This window comes from Microcaecilia unicolor, chromosome 7 (assembly GCF_901765095.1).
Source record: "Microcaecilia unicolor chromosome 7, aMicUni1.1, whole genome shotgun sequence".
Lineage (NCBI taxonomy): Eukaryota > Metazoa > Chordata > Amphibia > Gymnophiona > Siphonopidae > Microcaecilia > Microcaecilia unicolor.
Window position 1 is genome coordinate 16,813,325 of NC_044037.1, and position 19,727 is coordinate 16,833,051.

Consider the following 19,727-nt stretch of genomic DNA (forward strand, 5'->3'; position numbering starts at 1 on the left):
ATCCTTCCTGTCTCATCAGCTCCTAACCTTGGGGTCATCTTCGACTCCTCCCTCTCCTTCTCTGCACCTATTCAGCAGACTGCTAAAACCTGTCTTTTCTTTCTCTATAATATCACCAAAATTCGCCCTTTCCTTTCTTAGCACACTACCAGAACCCTTATCCACACACTTATCACCTCTCACTTAGACTATTGCAACTTGCTTCTTACAGGTCTCCCACTTAGCCATCTCTCTCCTCTTCAATCTGTTCAAAATTCTGCTGCACGACTAATATTCCGCCAGTGTTGTTATGCTCATATTAGCCCTCTCCTCAAGTCACTTCACTGGCTTCCTATCCATTTCCGCATACAGTTCAAACTCCTCTTATCGACCTATAAGTGCATTCACTCTGCAGCTCCTCAGTACCTCTCCACTCTCATCTCTCCCTACATTCCTCCCCGGGAACTCCGTTCACTGGGTAAATCTCTCTTATCTGCACCCTTCTCCTCCACCGCTAATTCCAGACTCCGTTCCTTTTATCTCGCTGCACCATATGCCTGGAATAGACTCCCTGAGGCGGTACATCAAGCTCCATCTCTGGCCGTCTTCAAATCTAAGCTAAAAGCCCACCTTTTTGATGCTGCTTATAAGTACATAAGTACCTAAGTAGTGCCATACTGGGAAAGACCAAAGGTCCATCTAGCCCAGCATCCTGTCACCGACAGTGGCCAATCCAGGTCAAGGGCACCTGGCACGCTCCCCAAACGTAAAAACATTCCAGACAAGTTATACCTAAAAATGCTTTTAACTCTTAACCCTTATTCACTTGTTCAGAACCCTTATTTTATCATCCTCACTTTAATATTCCCTTATCTCTTGTTTGTCTTGTTTGTCCTAATTAGATTGTAAGCTCTGTCGAGCAGGGACTGTCTCCATGTTCAAGTGTACAGCGCTGCGTACGTCTAGTAGCGCTATAGAAATGATAAGTAGTAGTCTTTGGGATTCCGGAATCTTGCTATTCTTTGGGATTCTGCATGGAATCTTGCTACTCTTTGTCCTAATTAGATTGTAAGCTCTGTCGAGCAGGGACTGTCTCTTCATGTTCAAGTGTACAGCGCTGTGTACGTCTAGTAGCGCTTTAGAAATAAGTAGTAGTAGTATGGAGGCGTGGCATTCAGGTGCCACAGAGGTTGCGACTGCAGCGGCCTGAGGGAGGCTAGGATGAGGTTGAAAATGGGGCCTGCTGAATGTTGGGTCCACGAATGATTAAAAGCAAGGGCTTCTGGGGTGAACAGGAGGAAGGAGGAGTGATGAACGAGGCTGGGACCACAGGAGTAGGGTTACCATATGGCTCCAGAAAAAAAAGAGGATAGATTGAGCCAGGCCGGATTTTTCTTCCATTGAAAGCAATGGAAGTAAAACCCGGACTGGCTTAATCTGCCCTCCTTTTTCTGGTGCCACATGGTAACCCTACGCAGGAGGGGGCATTGATAGTGGCAGGAGGTGCCTGGGGGGAAAAATGTATAATAAGGTAAGAACTGTGGTGAAAGCTGACTAGGAGGTGCTCACCATAGCTACTGGGGCTGGCTGTGATATATAAAACCCTGGTTCTAAATGCAAAATAAGGCAGGAATAGGGTAAAAATAAAAGGTGGTGTTATTCCTTTAAATGGTCTCAGAGAAATTTATATACCAGGGTTAATAGTTGAGGAGGCTGGGAATGAGGTAAGTAGGAGCTGTGGTGCTAGAGAGTTTTGGCACCATGAGAGCGTTTGACCCCGTGTGGTGATGTCACTGGGCAGCCGTATGGTGGTGGTGTTGCTTTCTTTGATGGGAAGGGGAGCGAGTTAATCTCCAGCTGAAAAGAATGCATTTATTTTAAAGCAGGGGCGTATCTGAGGTTCGGCGGTAGGGGGGGCAGGGGCTAGAGTGAGGGGGCACATTATAACCCCCCCCCCGGGCCGCCGCTCCCCCTACCGCCGTCAACCCTCTCCCTACCGCCGTTAACCCTCCCTCCCCCGCCTACCGCCGTCACCTACCCCCGAGGTCCGCTTCCTCCTGCCGGCTTTTTAAAATATTGCTTCAGCTGGCGGGGGACCCCAACCCCCCGCCAGCCCAGCCGAGGTCTTCTTTAACTTCTTCATCCTCGTCGTGCTGTGAAAGCTGCATGCATCCTTAGTTCCAGTTGGATACTTAACTTTATTCGAATCGTAGCTTTTTCCTGCCCTTGTTAGCCTTTTGTCTCAAATATGGTTGTGTGAATTTTTTGGTGTTCTTTTTCTTTCCCTTACGCATATAACTTTTTTTTATCTTGTAAACTGCTTAGATTTATCTCTGATAATTTTTTAGTATATCAGATAAACTGAACCTAAACCTGAACTTAAGTTTGTACCAGAGGCAATGGCGGGTTAATTGACTTGTCCAAGGTCACAATTCTTACTTTGTGGGTTCAGTTCATGCTTTTTTTTTGTTATAATGGGTCAAGGTGAGCTATATTCAGGTACAGGTATTTCCCTGTATTCAGAACTTACAATCTTAAGTTTATACCAGAGGCAGTGGAAGGTTAAGTGACTTGCCCAAGGAGCAGCAGTGGAATTTGAACTCTGGCTTCCCTGGATCTTAGCCCAGTTCGCTAACCGCTAAGCTAGTTCTTCACTCAGGTACAGGTTGCCTATTATATCTTCCTTACCTTCACTATATCTGTCTGTGCACACACAGAGGACCTGATGAAGACCACAGGCATGTTTGATTCCCTATGAAGTGTGTGTTTAATTTGATTTCCTATGTTAAATGCCTCTGGTGGTGCTGCAGAGCTTCCATTTCTGGAGTTGCCTCCCTGCAGTCCAGTTCACACCATCCCAGACCATATGTATTTAGCCCATCTTATCAACTGTGTCCAGTATGGGTTACATGGTTTACATCCTTAATAATAATTAACCCCCCCACACACAATGCATACAACTTGTGATCAATTACACACAATACACAAAGATATAATCAGTTAAACCAATATGCCAGCTTAAGAAAACAGTCCATCATAACCCATTAAAACACGTGTGTTTTTTACAGCCTTACGGAAACTTAAAAGATCATTAATGAATCTCACTGCAGGAAGTAGCTTATTCCATAACCAAATTGATGAATAAGAAAAAGCTCATTCCAGCAGGAAAAACCTTATAGAAGGTAAAAGAAAACATGTCTCACACTGAGAGCGTAATAACCGGTTTAGTGTATATATTGGTAGCTTTTAAGGCACATGGCTTTTTAGATACTGGCTACCAGTACAATACAGAGTTAAATTTAAAACTCTGTTTGACCTTCAAGGCCCTTAAAGGAAATGGCCCAGAGTACTTGAAGGACAGGATCTCCCCCTACACACCTTCAAGGTCACTAAGATTCTCCCAAGGAGTTTCCCTAACCACACCCTCTCCAAAAGACATTACACGATGTGATACCTGCAAGCGAGCCTTCTCTGGAGTAGCCCCCACGCTCTGGAATGGACCCTGAAGGGCTTTGCTTAACACGAGACTATGTCTACTTCAGGAAGCAGGTGAAAGCTTGGCTCTTCAACCAGGCCTTTAACGGAAGAAGTAAATGACACCGGCTGCACATATTATAGCAGGGCATGTTTATCCACTCCTACCCTAGCCAAGATACTGGTCAAGCACCTTTCTGACCTCATTTGCAGCTCTCATTAACTAGTCCCTTATTTTCTTACTCCTGTTACTCTGTTATCTACCTATACGTTCCATCTTTGCTTACACCTTATGCTGTCTATTAAAATGTTTTATTGTGTATTGTGTTGGCATTATAATGTAGCATACTATGCCATACTTTGTATTGTTGTTTGAATATTTTTCCTGCTGTAATTGTCTGTTGCTTATGTTTGACTTATTCTTGCTGTAGAGTGAATTCCTTGAAAAAGGCAGTAAATAAATCCTAATAAATAACAATAAATACATAAATAAAGTTGGAACCATATCATGAACAACCTTAAAATCTAATACCAGCATCTTAAAAATTACACCGTGTACTGATAGGAAGCCAGTGTAACGATAGAAAGAGGATGAAACATGATCACATAATGCCAAAGTTTTCAGAAACCGAATTCGGAACTTGCTGAGGCCTCTTTAAGCTCTTAACAAGGCAACCCCACAAACAGCACGTTGCAATAATCTATTCGCGAGATTACATACGCATACAACAATTGGGCAAAATCTGACTCAAAGAATTTAAAAAAAAGTTACAAATCAGGGTGGACACAATTTTTGAGAGAGGCTTTTTCAGACTGCTCCAGTTTCCTCCACTAATGGCAGGGTTCGGTATCGGTACCGTCCTTTCCAAAAAACGTAGGCACAGCAGTCTCCCCTGAAGTGATGCTCAGACTGGAAAGGGAAGCAGAGTCGAGAGTGACATATGAAAGGCCGGCAGTGAGCAATAAGAAAACCGGGTCATCGCAGTTGGCTGCAGGGTTCCCCATCTGCGAGTGACGGAGAACTGTTTCTGGACCCGTGAAAGAAGCAAGGTGTAGGGCAGGCTGCTAGACCGATTCGGAGAAGCTTTTTATCTGGCATTGAACTCTTTTCATTATTTTATTATTTTTAAATCCTCGGTTGTCTCATTTTCTGGGTTGCCCAGTAAGAGGTCAAGTGCCCCTTCCTCTTTTTTTATATTACTAGTAAAAAAGCCCCGTTTCTGATGCAAATGAAACGGGGGCTAGCAATGTTTTCTTCTGTGTGCATGTGGGAGTGTGTGTGTCCCTGCCCTCTGGCCTCTCTCCCCTCCCCCCTCTGAGTCCTTCACTGTTACAGAGCCAGCGATTTGATTTCGTGCTCTGCTGTTTTCCTTCACTGACTGTGTTACAGAGAGGGCGGGGCAGACACTCATAGGGAAACCTGATATCTCGCCCCCTTCACACTTCCGGCTGGAGGCTTCATAGAACGTTGGTGTTGCTTTTTATATAGAGAGATGTCCCTGGATAGGCCATTTCACTTTTATTTTCACCATTTTTACCATATCTCGTCCCACCTGGAGTCCCTTTTGAACTGTGGCCTGCGGATCATTTTTGTGTTTAAACAGTCATTCCCACTGTGTGACCTTGGGCAGGTCGCTTCACCTTCCATTACTTTAGCTATGAGTTAGATTGTGGAAGGTCCATAGGGAAGGGACTTGCCTACTCGATTGGAATGCAACTCGCCTTGAGCTTGGGTTTGGAAAGTCAAGTAATTAAATCCAAACAAGGCCGCTAAGTGGTTGAAACAGCCCTTCTACAGAATGAAAGTTGGTGAGTTGATATGCAGATGGGATTAATCAGTTGGCGGATGAAGATCCGTTCAGATATGTCCATGTGTACACAAATGATTGCAACATAGGTAGACAGCTGGCTGGCTGCCCAGCTTTAAGTTCCTCCTTGTTCTTTTTCTCTCCACACCTTGTCCTCATTCCTTTGTCATTATGGGGTGTTAGTCTTTGGAATGCAGTTCTTTTGCTCTCGTCGCTGCTGGGTGGAAATAGCTGCCGGGACGTTTTGTGATATTGTGCTGGTTTTACTGTGCTTCTGCTTAGGATGGTATTTCTCCAGGAGAGCGTTGGCTCAGTGGTGCCATTTTTTTCCCCCACGGGTTATTTGCTGATTTCCTTTGTTTTGTTGTTGGTGACCCTGGTTATATCTTAATATTATTTTGTTCTGGAGGGGGTTGGTTGAATAGACCATCCAGCTTTGTTCTCGGTGGGTTGTTCTGAAACAAGGGTGGTGCTGCTGAGCTCACTTCCAAGGTGTTTCCCTCCCATGATTGTCTTAGTTTTAAATTAATCATCCTGGTGAGTGGAGTTTTTTTTTTTTTTCTGCATCCCAATCTGTGTTCTGATTAAAAAAAAAAAAAAAAAAATTTGACCGGAAAAGATGAGCCCAGCAATGAAGTTCCTTTCCTGGTTCTGACAGTGCAGCTTTGGACTGAAGTCTGTATCTGAGGGGCAAAACCCTAACGGCATGGGCAGGCTCAAACTCTTCCCTTCAAGTGGAGCAGTGGCCTAGTGGTTAGGGTGGGTGGTGGACTTTGGTCCTGGGGAATTGAGGACCTGAGTTCGATTCCCACTTCAGGCACAGGCAGCTCCTTGTGACTCTGGGCAAGTCACTTAACCCTCCATTGCCCCATGTAAGCCGCATTGAGCCTGCCATGAGTGGGAAAGCGCAGGGTACAAATGTAACAAAAATAAAATAGATACTGTTGGAGATTCTACATGGAATGTTGCTACTATTGGAGATTCTACATGGAATGTTGCTACTATTGGAGATTCTACATGGAATGCTGCTATTCCACTAGCAACATTCCATGTAGAAGGCTGCGCAGGCTTCTGTTTCTGTGAGTCTGACGTCCTAGACTCACAGAAGCAGAAGCCTGCGCGGCCATATTGGTGATCTGCAAGGGTCGCCGACTTCTACATGGAATGTTGCTAGTGGAATAGCAACATTCCATGTAGAATCTCAAATAGTAGCAACAGTGGAGGAGTGGCCTAGTGGTTAGGGTGGTGGACTTTGGTCTTGGGGAACTGAGGAACTGAGTTCGATTCCCACTTCAGGCACAGGCAGCTCCTTGTGACTCTGGGCAAGTCACTTAACCCTCCATTGCCCCATGTAAGCCGCATTGAGCCTGCCATGAGTGGGAAAGCGCGGGGTACAAATGTAAAAAAAAAAAAAAAAAAAGTGACCGTGTTAGGCCTTAAAACCAAAAAGCTGATTGAGATGTCCAGAAAACACTAGTTCTCTGGGATACCTTTTTCATTCTTGTTAATTTATAACCAGCACACGACTCCGAAGCTTGACTGTAGTGCTCGTGCTGAATTCGGCAGTTAATGACGCTTTCTCAGGTTTTGGGACAACTTATCGTCTAATTCCTACCTGAGACTTTACCATGGACCTTGAGCACTTCCATCTTTCCTGGAGCAATTATTTATTTACTTATTTAGATTTTGCTCACACCTTTTTCAGTAGTAGTTCAAGGTGAGTTACATTCAGGTAATCTGGATATTTCTCTGTCCCAGGAGGGCTCACAATCTAAGTTTGTCCCTGAGGCAATGGAGGGTTAAGTGACTTGCCCAAGATCACAAGGAGCAGCAGCGGGATTTGAACCGGCCACCTCTGGATGTCAAGACCGGTGCTTTAACCACTAGGCCACTCCTCCACTAGAGATCTCGCTTTGTTCCATTCCCTCCTTTTCTCACATCAACTCTTATCTACATTGAAAAGGGGGAAGAATTCACGTCTAGGGATCATGACCGATGCATGTGCTGCTCACCCTTATTTTATTATCTAAGAAAATATTGACAATATTGGAAAAACAAAAAGGGAAAAAAAACAAAAGAAAAAAAAAATAGAAGCTAGGAATTATATGGGTTGATCTATGACGAGGTGAACAGCACCATCATTATATCGAAAAATGATTCCTTGGATGGTTGCGCTGTTAAAAATTCTGAAGATCCCCGTCTAGCTAAATTGATGAAATTATAAGTGAGTACACTGTGAGAGGATTGATTATAGATAAAAATGATTTAATATTAGGTGTTTGGGATAATTTGATTACTGGACTATGCTTTAATCCCCACACAAATAAATACGTGGTCCCTTTAAATTAGATCACCCTTATTTTATGGCACCTCCAAATACAGCACCTAGTGCATAGCTTAATGTGACTGTTCTTGATTCCTTGCCTCCCCCACTGGTCCACCACATTGGTCACGCATGGCTGAGGAGGATCCAGACCAATCAGAACACAAAATAATCCTCGTGCTTTTCCTGTAATCTCACCATTCATTTTGAGGCCTTCATGTAATAAACGCAAATCTGTATTTCATTTGACCAGACAGAGAAGCACAGCGAGAGAAGGAGAAGCTGGAGATGGAGCTTACTGCTTTACGTTCCACCAGCGATGACCAACGCAGGCACATCGAAATCCGGGACCAGGCCCTCAGCAATGCCCAGGCCAAGGTGGTGAAGCTGGAAGAAGAGGTAAGGCGGGGCGAGGGTGGGGGGACCATTACAATGTATGGGGCATGCCCAAGATTAGCCAACATATTGTATTCGTGAATAGCTGAGACTCTTAAGAAAATCTTGTAGCTTCCATGATACTTAAATAGGACATATGCTAAATCTATGATTACTTGTATGATTTAAATTGAACTTGTGTATAGTATTTTTTTTTTAAAGCTTTTTCCTTACAGTTCCCCTTCGTGCCTGTGAGCAGCTATGTTTGGGAAAGCAGAAATACATCCCAAATAATGGGATCCGATTGGTTCATGCTGTATCGCTTGTCATTTGTCAAGACATAGTCACCATGGACCAATCGGATCATGAAACATAGGAGCTAATTGAGGGCAGTGTTGCCAGGTGGGTGGTTTTAGCGCCCAATTGGGCGGTTTTCCGCGACCCGCCGCGGGAAATTTTTGCCCGCGGCGGGTTGCGGTTTTTTGGGCTCCTTTTTGGCTTCGGGGCGGTTTTTTCGCCGGCTTTTGCGGTTTTTTCGCCGGCTTTTTTCGGCCGCGGTGGGCGGGGTTAATGACGTTTCTGGGCGGGGTTAGTGACGGGGGAGGCGGGGTTAGTGACGGGGAGGCGGGGCCGATGACGGTGGGGGCGGGGGTGATGACGCGGGGGCGTCAGGGGCGGGGTTTGAGTTTGGGCGGGTTTTGGGCTGGATTTTGGGCTCCTTTAGGCTGGAAAAAAATTTTCCACCTGGCAACCCTGATTGAGGGGTTGATGCAGAAAGCTTCCGTTCGAGCCGTGCGCGTGATGGCTTTATTGCTCGGCTTCTGGTGCAAGTGTGACACCCAATCTTTGCAAATTTATATGCAAATAAGACCTGTGTAAAACTTTTGCACTGATCAGGGAGAGCACACTGGGGGGCATGTGAGCAAGGTTCTGTGCTAAGGGCAAGTAGTGCTGTGTGCACATCTGAGCAGAAAAACATATAAGCACACTTCTGTGCAAGTGCTGTATTGCCATTCTGTGCATAAAACGTTTGTGATGTCGATCTTTGTTTATGCCACCAACAGAGTACGAAATCAACAATATCCTTATCTCTGGTAACATAAAATGTAAATACTACAAAAACCAGAACTAGAGCCACTGAAAATATAGATATATACTACTTATCTCTGTGTCACAGCTTGCAAAAAATGACAAATATATGTATAATATATATATATTTTTGGAGTACCCTTAGATATAACCCACTATTCAATGCAGACAATAAAGCTGCTAATCAGTGGTATAGCACTTCTTTCATCGGGTTACTCTTAAAGATTTTTTTTTTTTGGGGGGGGGGGGGGTATTTTTTCATTCGCACACCATCACCAAAGTGCTATAAATGTCATTTAACCAACTTGCGATAATAATTTTTGTGAAACACTGTGCACTTGACTTAAAGTTGCCTCGCTGAAAATAGTAACGAACTGAAAGTGTCCAGCAGACGCCTTCCCCTGAAACCGTCCGACTCCGCGGGTTTCAAACACTTTCATCAGGGACAAGGGTTAAGGCCGTGATCTCTCCCTGATGAAAGTGTTTGAAACCCGCGGAGTCGGACGGTTTCAGGGGAAGGCGTCTGCTGGACACTTTCAGTTCGTTACTATTTTCAGCGAGGCAACTTTAAGTCAAGTGCACAGTGTTTCACAAAAATTATTATCGCAAGTTCCTTAAATGACATTTATAGCACTTTGGTGATGGTGTGCGAATGAAAAAATACCCCCCCCCCAAAAAAAAAAAAAAAATCTTTAAGAGTAACCCGATGAAAGAAGTGCTATACCACTGATTAGCAGCTTTATTGTCTGCATTGAATAGTGGGTTATATCTAAGGGTACTCCAAAAATATATATATATTATACATATATTTGTCATTTTTTGCAAGCTGTGACACAGAGATAAGTAGTATATATTTATATTTTCAGTGGCTCTAATCCTGATCTTTATTTATGTGCATAATAGCGTTCAGAATCAAGGGGAAGGCAATCCACCAAGTGGATGAACACAAACTCCCGCGTAAACAGGACTATATAAGAGGCAGTGAGAAATGGACCAATGACTCCAGGGGACTAGGTGTGATAAAGGAAACAGCTTTATTCACAGACTCGACACAGTACTGTGTTTCAGCCACAGGCCTGCCTCAGGAGTCTTTCATAGACTATACAAAGACGCTATACTTTTTGTATTATTTCTTTGGAGTCTTTATCAAGACAACCCGATAACAAATCCTTTTTCAACTCATGAGGATCATTCAAGACTCCTGAGGCAGGCCTGTGGCTGAAACACAGTACTGTGTCGAGTCTGTGAATAAAGCTGTTTCCTTTATCACCGTAGTCCCGTCTCCCTGGAGTCATTGGTCCATTTCCCACTGCCTGTTACATAATAGCATTCTTGGCACATGTGCCAATGTATTTATTTAATTTATTTATTGTTGCTTATATATCCTACATAATTCAAATTCCAGTTATTCAGTTCTATGTGGCTTCAATAGTAAAGTTGTGATATAAGTTATACAATATTTAGTTTCAAGCAAGATGAAAGGAAATACTGTAGGAGGTATACATATTAATGAATCAATTAAGGATCAAAAACATTTTTCAATACTGTAAATTGTATAATTTAATGTGAAAACTTGTCAAACAGGAAGGCCTTTACAAATTTGCGAAACGTTAAGTAGTTAGTAATACTTTTTATCTTCAGTCGTCGTAGGGAGCAGGATTCGTTAGGTCTGGATGCCGTACTTCAACCGTGGCCGGTAGAGGGAGTCCTGTATGTCTTTCCTCCTTGGCCGATGTTGGGTCGACTCATCGCGGCAGAGTGATTTTGGTGGCTCACTGGACTGGCCCAGGCGTCCTTGGTATGCCAACCTCATCAGTCTTCTGGACGGCAAGCCGCTGGGGCTTCCGCAGGAGATGGGTCTTCTCCGGCAGGGACCGGTAGCCATGGAAGATCCTTTCCACTTTGGTCTTACGGCCTGACCCTTGAGAGGTCTCGTTTGAGGAAGAAGGGCTATTCAGATTCGGTTATTACTATCCTGCTTCACGCTCGCAAGCGATCTACTTCTTCGGCCTATGCCTGTGTCTGGCGTATATTTGAAGATTGGTGCATGGAAAGGGGTTTGGATCCCTTTAGCGCTTCGGTGGGCAGCATCCTTGATTTTCTGCAGCAGGGGGTGCACAAGGGCTTAGCGCTGGGGTCCTTGAAGGTCCAGGTGGCAGCCTTGGCCTGCTTCCGTGGGCGCTTGCACAATGCTTCGCTGGCGGCTCACCTGGATGTGATCCGTTTTCTGAAAGGAGTGGGTCGTCTTCGACCGCCCTTCTGGGCTCCCTGCCCTGACTGGGATCTCAATCTGATGCTTGGTGCTTGGAGTGCTTCAGTGTCCTCCCTTTGAGCCTCTGAAGGCGGTATGTTTGGTGGCTATCGCTTCGGCCCGTCGAGTTTGAGCTCCAGGCGCTCTCTTGCAGGGACCCCTTTCTCCGTTTTTCAGGGGGGGGTGTCTCTACGAACAGTGCCGACTTTTCTGTCCAAGGTGGTCTTGGAATTTCATCTTAATCAGTCGGTAGAGCTGCCTTCCTTTCGTTGGCAGGACGTGGGGAGCCGGTATGCGTCCTTGCGGCTTCTGGATGTTCGAAGAGTTATCATCTGGTATCTGGAGGCGACTAACGAGTTTCGTCGCTTGGATAGATTGTTTGTTTTGTTCGGTAAACAGAAGTTGGGCCTAATGGCCTCCAAAGTGTCCATTGCCCGCTGGTTGAAGGAGGCGGTGTTGTCCGCCTACCTCCTGGCGGGGAAGGCTTCGCCTTTGGGTTTGAAGGCCCACTCGACTAGGCGTGTGGCGACGTCGTGGGCAGAGACGTCTTTGTCTTCTCCGGTAGACATTTGCAGGGTGGCGATGTGGTCGTCATTGCATTCCTTCAGCAAGCATTATAGAGTGGATATTGCTGCGCGGTCAGATGCGTCCTTTGGGGTGGCGGTCTTAAGAGCAGCAGGGCCGATGTCCCACCCTCGCAGGGATTGCTTTCGAACATCCCACTTGTCCTGGAATAGTGGGATAGAACGTAATGGAAGGAGAAATTAGGTCTTACCTGATAATTTTCTTTCCATTAGTTCTTCACACTATTCCAGGAGCCCTCCTGGTGTTTTCGGCCTGTTTTGCTTCTGAGTGCCTGGTTCACTGTTCTGGATCCTGTCGTTGGTTTTGGGGTTTTTTGTTTTTTTTGCCTTGTTTGTTGTTTGTTTGGTTGGTTGCTGTTCATACATTTAGGTTGGTTTTCTGCTGACTTATGTTCAATACTGAGGAACTGGGCGGCTAGCACGTAGCTAGGTAGTAGTGCTCAGTTCTGGATTTTTTGTCTCCACCTGCTGGTCGATGGACATAACTACCCACTTGTCCACTTGTCCTGGAATAGTGTGAAGAACTAATGGAAAGAAAATGATCAGGTAAGACCTAATTTCTCCTTCTCTTTCTTATAGATTGCTTAAATACACATGTTCCTGTATACCTGATGCTGCTGCTGTCAGGGGAATTGAGTTCGGGGAGAGGAGAGGGTTCAGTGGTACCTAGTGCAGAGAGATTAAAAGGACAGTGTATTTCTGAAAGACCATGGGGGTATTTTACTTAGGCGCACTAGCGTTCTTAGCGCTCGTTAAAAATAGGCGTGCGCTAAACGCAAAATACGCCCATAGGAATACATTGGGGTCTTTAGCGTTTAGCGCACGCGCCTATTTTTAACGCGCGTTAAAAACGCCAGTGTGCCTAAGTAAAAGACCCCCCCCCCCCCCCCCCATGTTTCCTAATACTGTGACTTTTATGGTATTGCACAGGGGTGGAACTACAAGAGGCAGAGAATTTTTTAGGTTTAAATATCTTTATTGTCATCATCGGCTGACATAATCTCAAAACACCATTACAAAAGCCTTTACTTTTTTTTTTTTACTCGCTTTTCATGCTTTGTGTAGTTTTAAAGTCTGTTTCTTCTTTCCCTTTTTTCCCCCCCGAAAGTTAGGCTCCATGTGCAAAAGGGTGACCTGGCTCCTGGGATTTTTCCAGTCGACGTCTAATCATCATAGGAATTAGTTTACATTTGTTTTTAGAACAGAATTTTTTCTATCAAAATCTTGGAGGCCTGTTTTCATTTAGATTTAAGAATAAGTACATAAGTAGTGCCATACTGGGAAAAACCAAAGGTCCATCTAGCCCAGCATCCTGTCACCGACAGTGGCCAATCCAGGTCAAGGGCACCTGGCACACTCCCCAAACGTAAAAACATTCCAGACAAGTTATACCTAAAAATGCGGAATTTTTCCAAGTCCATTTAATAGCAGTCTATGGACTTGTCCTTTAGGAATCTATCTAACCCCTTTTTAAACTCCGTCAAGCTAACCGCCCATACCACTTTCTCCGGCAACGAATTCCAGAGTCTAATTACACGTTGGGTGAAGAAAAATTTTCTCCGATTCGTTTTAAATTTACCACACTGTAGCTTCAACTCATGCCCTCTAGTCCTAGTATTTTTGGATAGCGTGAACAGTCGCTTCACATCCACCCGATCCATTCCACTCATTATTTTATACACTTCTATCATATCTCCCCTCAGCCGTCTCTTCTCCAAGCTGAAAAGCCCTAGCCTTCTCAGCCTCTCTTCATAGGAAAGTCGTCCCATCCCCACTATCATTTTCGTCGCCCTTCGCTGTACCTTTTCCAATTCTACTATATCTTTTTTGAGATACGGAGACCAGTACTGAACACAATAGCTTGTACTGAATGTCACAGGAAGCTTTATGATGGTCTTATACTGCCAGGAAGTTCATGAGCATAAACTCTGCCCCCTCCATTCACTCAAAGATAAACATTGGCATCTCTATACTCAGCAAATCATGAAATATTAACCTCTAACCTTCTCTATCTTCCTTTTTTGGTCTCCATCCTTCAGCTCATAAATGCTTTTGTTTGTACATTCTTGCTTCTAAAATACAGGGTCTCCCCCCCCCCCCCCCACTCCAGAAATCTCCCTTTAAGAGGTTGCTGTCTGTATTTATGTTCAGTTGTATGAGAGGAGCGTTATAATAGACTGCCAGCCATGAGTCACTTAGATTGAAAGCTCTTCCTGCTCCCGCTGTTATGAAACATTTTATACTTCTTGGAAATTAGGGGGGAAAAAGCCAGGATAAACGGAATCACGAGATTTGTGTGTATTTTAATTCTGCTGACAACTTAGGATTCTATTCTTACTTCACAGTACTTCTTTCAAACCGCATGAAACCCGTGTTTGTTAGCAAAATGAGACAGACGAGCATGTTCTTAAGTTTAAAATGGCTTTCTTTTTCCTCCGTTATCAATGCTGTTTTGATTAGTGGCGTTCTGATTCGCTTGCGGTTTTAAAATGACGGTTTTAAGAAAGGGGACTTCCCCCCCCCCCCCCCCCCCACACACACAATGTTGGATTATGATTTAGTGGCAGTATGGGAACAATTTCTCAATGGCGTTTCTCATTCCTCCAAAGTGACAATCCCCTCTAATTGCCTGGAACTCCGATTCAGTGTTGCAGAGTGAAGACAAGAGGGTGTGACGTCTGGGAATGTGCTTCGGTGCCCGGGTTCCTGCTGTGTGAGTGTATTGGCAGCTGCATCCTGTACTCTTTGCTTAAATTCAACAAAATATCAGATCCTGTGTACTTCCCTCCCCCGCCCCCCCTCAAGCTTCCCTGAATTATAATTGCTTCCAATAAGGCTGGAGAAACTTTCAATTTGACTGGACAACATACTTGCATAGAACAGTTTTCTGCACCGAGAGGCAGATGCATCAACCAAACGTTAAAAAATCTAAATCGTTAAAGTCCCTAACGATTTTTAAAAAACGAAGAATGCACCAAGAAAACAAGTCACACATACCTGGTGCGATATTGAAAAGTACAATGTATCAAAAAATCGTAACCCCCGTCTGTAATCGGCCCCTAAAGCATGCGCAGAGCAGCCAAGCGTTTTGCTGGCTGCTCTGCGCATGCTGCAAACGTCAAAACAACGAAAAAAAAAGCCACAACACATACACGTGGCTACCCGGTCTACACCAATATAAAAATACAAAACCAAAGGATTGGGAGGAGGCAAGGGCGCTCGTTAGGAGCGTCCTGTATGGACAGCCTTGCCCCCCCCCCCCCCGTTGCTACCCGCTTTCTGCCGCTTCCCCCCCCCCCACGAAAAAGCGAAACTCTAGCAGCCCCAGTCCCCCTCCCTTTCCTGTTCTTCTGTTTTGCAAAAGCTAGCTCCGCCTCTCGTCATTCCTCTGCCCCGTGCCCCGCCGCCCCCCCTTCCACTGAGACCCCCCTCCCTATTATCGGCCCGAGCAGCGCCTCTCGCCTCTTTCTGAAGGCGCTGCACAGGCAGGAAGAAGATCTGTTGTTGGTCGCAGAGTCTTCATGACGTCTCTTCTTCCCTGGCCTAGGCCCGCCTCCTTCTGACGTAAGTAACCTACGTAGGTTACTTACGTCAGAAGGAGGCGGGCCCAGGAGCAAAGGAGAGATGTCCTTTCCTCTTGGGCCCGCCCTTGTCTGATGTAAGTAACCTACGTAGGTTACTTATGTCAGAAGGAGGGCCTAGGCCAGGGAAGAAGAGACGTCATGAAGACTCTGCGACCAACAACAGATCTTCTTCCTGCCTGTGCTCGGGCCAATAATAGGGAGGGGGGTCTCGGTGGAAGGGGGGAGCGGCGTAGTCGACCTCAGGGGGGGGCAGCGGAGGCGGGGCATGGGACGGAGGAATGACGGGAGGTGGAGCTAGCATTTGCAAAACAGAAGAACAGAAAGGGAGGGGGACCGGGGCTGCTAGAATTTTGCTTTTTCGTGGGGGGGGGAGGAAGCGGCAGAAAGTGGGGAGCAGCGGTGGGGGGGGGGGGGCAAGGCCGTCCATACAGGACGCTCCTGACGAGCGCCCTTGTCCCCCTCCCGATCCTTTTTTAATTTTTTTTATTTGATGTGGTTTATGAAATGTTTTCTTTAAGCTTAAACACAGCTCTTTTGGACATATGTAATGCAACGTCCTTTTGACCAATCACAGCGCTTTTAGCTCTGCTAATGCGCTGGGATTGGCTCACAGTTTGTTTGTTTTTTTCACTTTACGATTTTTCCTGGCACAGAGCTGTCCTAACGAGAGGTACAGACCTCTCGTTAGATTTCCTGCCTTTTTCCTGCGTAAAGGCAATTGGAAAAGGTTAGTGCATCTCATTTCAGTGGGGTTTGTACACAAATTGCTCATCTGCATTCTGTTTTGGTTAGCTGCTAGCTTCCTCGGTAAAAGCCCTTTGATGCATGCAGGGTCATTAAGGTTTAGTGCATCTGCCTCTGAATCTCAGATGTGATCAGTTTTGTGTTTATCATGTTGAATAAGCATCTTTTTGAAATGTGAATGGAATGCATGACACACAATTGTGTTAAGTGTTAACTGCTCCAGGCAGTGACTGTTTGCAGTTGATTGACTACCTCAGTAGGTAGACCGTGGATGCAAGATGAAATGCCATCCTGGGTTGGCCCCTTGGTACTCTGAACCCAGCATGCTGTCTGGGTCCATTCAGGTCATTCAGATGTACCCAACAGATCCTGATAGGGAAATTCATTCCTCTTTCACTGCCAAGGTCTGGCAGGAGAAGGTGGCAATCTACAAACTTACTTGGCTAATGGTCCTTACTGGTCCTGACTTCCAGAAACTTATCCAACCGTTATTTGCTCTTTTAAGTCCACACAAATTTGGGGACAGTTGTCAGTATGTGCTTTTGTCTCACTGTGTTTTTACCTTTTACCTAAGGTATATAACAGGAAAATAAAGCCGTTTTAAGGGGGAAGTGTCATTTAGGAAGATGAACCAGGAAACCAGACACTGTGGTGAAATAACTCTGCAAATTGGGGAGTGGGGAGGGAGGGAACCTGTGGATAGACAGTTTGAGCTAGGGCAAAGCTTCTGTGCAAGTGGATTCCTTCAAAGTAGAGAGGTGAAAAGGCACAGGAAGGCTTTTTCTTTTTTAGGGGCAGAGGAGGAGGGATATGAGAGGCATAGCGACGGAAAGCGGAGAGCTAGAAGCCATGTACTGAGACCCCAGATTTTGGACACGCATGGATCATGGAATAGGCAAGTGCAAAAGGTAGACCGGCCCATCCAGCAGTTGTAGGAGACATGGTCATGGTAAGGGACTCGGCAGATGACTACCTATCAGTATTTGATTCCAAATATTGCTGCAGGGTTAACTAAACCTTGTTATTAGTCATCTGGAAGGAACCCCTGTCGCTAACAATCAGCTGGGGTAATCCATGCAGGCGAAAAATGTGGCAGATGAAGGAAACCTGGACTGCCCCTACTTGACATTTCGCCCTTTAGATTGTAAGCTCCTTGGAGCAGGGACTGTCCTTTAGGTCAATTTATGTTCATCTGCACAGCGCTGCGTAACCCTAGTAGCGCTCTAGAAATGTTAAGTAGTAGTAGACCTAGATTCTGGTGCTGACATATGTGGTGCTTGGGGTGGGAAGGTTTTCGTTGTGTAACCATTGACCCATGAGAGGTTTTTAGTTTACCATCATGAGATGTGTCATCGGAGGTTGTTTTATTTTCATGCAGTTTTGTAGTATTGGACTACTACTACTACTATTTAGCATTTCTATAGCGCTACAAGGCAAATGCAGCGCTGCACAAACATAGAAGAAAGACAGTCCCTGCTCAAAGAGCTTACAATCTAATAGACAAAAAATAAAGTAAGCAAATCAAATCAATTAATGTGTACAGGAAGGAGGAGAGGAGGGTAGGTGGAGGCTCAGTCCACCAATAAGAGCCAACCTCATCAGTGATGTCACAATGGCTTGATTGCCTGATACTTGGCTCACTTCTGATATTGTGATGTCATAAGGGAAAAGAAATGAGACTTGATATACCACCTTTCTGAGGTTTTTGCAACTATATTCAAAGCGGTTTACATATATTCAGGTATTATTTTGTACCAGGGGCAATGGAGGGTTTAGTGACTTACCCAGAGTCACAAGGAGCTGCACTGCACTAACCAATAGGCTACTCCTCTACTACTACTACTAGTACTATTTAGCATTTCTATAGCGCTACAAGGCGTACGCAGCGCTGCACAAACATAGAAGAAAGACAGTCCCTGCTCAAAGAGCTTACAATCTAATAGACAAAAAATAAAGTAATCAAATCAATTATGTGTACAGGAAGGAGGAGAGGAGGGTAGGTGGAGGCGAGTGGTTACGAGTCAAAAGCAATGTTGAAGAGGTGGGCTTTCAGTCTAGATTTTTATGTTTCAACGTTTTTTATTGATGACATTTCAAACAGAAATCACATTCCATTACTTAGTAGAGCAAGATACATTTCAATTCCAGTAAACATGTGAATCAATATGCTACTAACAGTCATCAGATTTTTATTACTCATTTTATCTCCCCCCCTCCCCCCCTCCCTCTATATGTATTGCAACTGTATATTGAACAAGTGTTATTGAACATACAATAAAATAATGCAACCATTAACTCGTGTCTAGTGTTCAGTCTCTAAAGTTTCCCTTTATCTATAATTACTATTTTTCATGGTATTGATAGTAGCACTGTCTATTACATTTATGAACCAGTTCAAAGCCCACATCTGCTTATTGTTGCACTGCCTATAACGGTCCCAGTTTGTTAAGTACTGCGCTCCTAGCCTTGTGGGAAATATGTTGTAAGTACCTTGACCATATCTTGACAAATATTTTCCTTTTCTTCGGGGCGTTATATGCCTCTCTGGCTTCCCATAACATTAACTCATGTAATCTACTTCTCCAGTGCCAAAAGGATGGAGGTTCAGCCTGCAACCAGTGTTTAAGTATACATTTTTTTTCCCACTGCATAGGCCTTGCATAAAAATAGCTCCTGATCTTTATCAGAAATCCCATACGCATTTCTTTTATTCAAAAGCACTCCCCTCCATGAGGGTAACAGTCTTTGTCCCAGGAGTTGTTCAAAGTATGTCTGCAACAGTTTCCAAAAATGTTGTATACTAGCACATTTCCAAAATGCATGGAAAAATGTGTTGTTATCTTCATGACACTTTGGGCATTGTACATCTGTTATCCACCCTGCTTTTACTGCTTGTGATTGCGATATGTATCCCCTGTAAATTACCCTGTATTGACTCTCTTGTAGTTCCGCCCCACCCACTTGCCTCGGGATATCTTTTATCAATTTTACAAAATCTATTCCTGTCAACTCGTATCCTAGATCTTTGCTCCATGACTTTTCAAGTGACTCATATATACGGGGGGGGCTAAGGGTCTCCCATGCTTTATGCAAACTCGATACAGACACCTGCCCATACTCATCCCCTTTCAAAAAATCACGAATCTTGGATCCCAACCCTGTACCCAAAGCAGTTTGGTCCATACTGAACCAATAGTGATGTAATTGCCGATATTTATAATGGTCTTTTGCGTTTAGAGACAATCTCTGCCTCATGTCATTAAAGCTATACAGAACCCCCTCTTCATTTACTAAGTGTTCTAATAAGGTGATACCCTGTGCCGACCAGCTCTCAAATAGCCCCTTTTCTAACCCTGGTGGGAAGTCTCCATTCCCACACAGTGGGAGTAGATCACTAACATTGGGATTATACTTCCAAGCTTGCATAACCTCTTTCCATACCTTCCTCAAAGGTTGGAGCAATATATTACTTCTGGCACAAACTGGTAGATTTTTTGTTTTTGCATGCAACAAGAA

At 44.7% G+C, this 19,727-nt stretch overlaps 1 protein-coding gene across 6 annotated transcripts in view; it reads left to right on the plus strand.

Annotated features, from left to right (window-relative positions):
* The window catches only part of LOC115473716 (angiomotin-like), a 125,534-nt gene that overhangs the window by 67,097 nt on the left and 38,710 nt on the right, over positions 1-19,727 (plus strand). For all 6 annotated transcript variants that reach the window (XM_030208762.1, XM_030208765.1, XM_030208764.1 and 3 more), the window contains one exon: positions 7,838-7,983. In XM_030208762.1, coding sequence (XP_030064622.1) covers positions 7,838-7,983 — 146 coding nt within the window. The remainder of the gene's footprint in view (positions 1-7,837; positions 7,984-19,727) is intronic.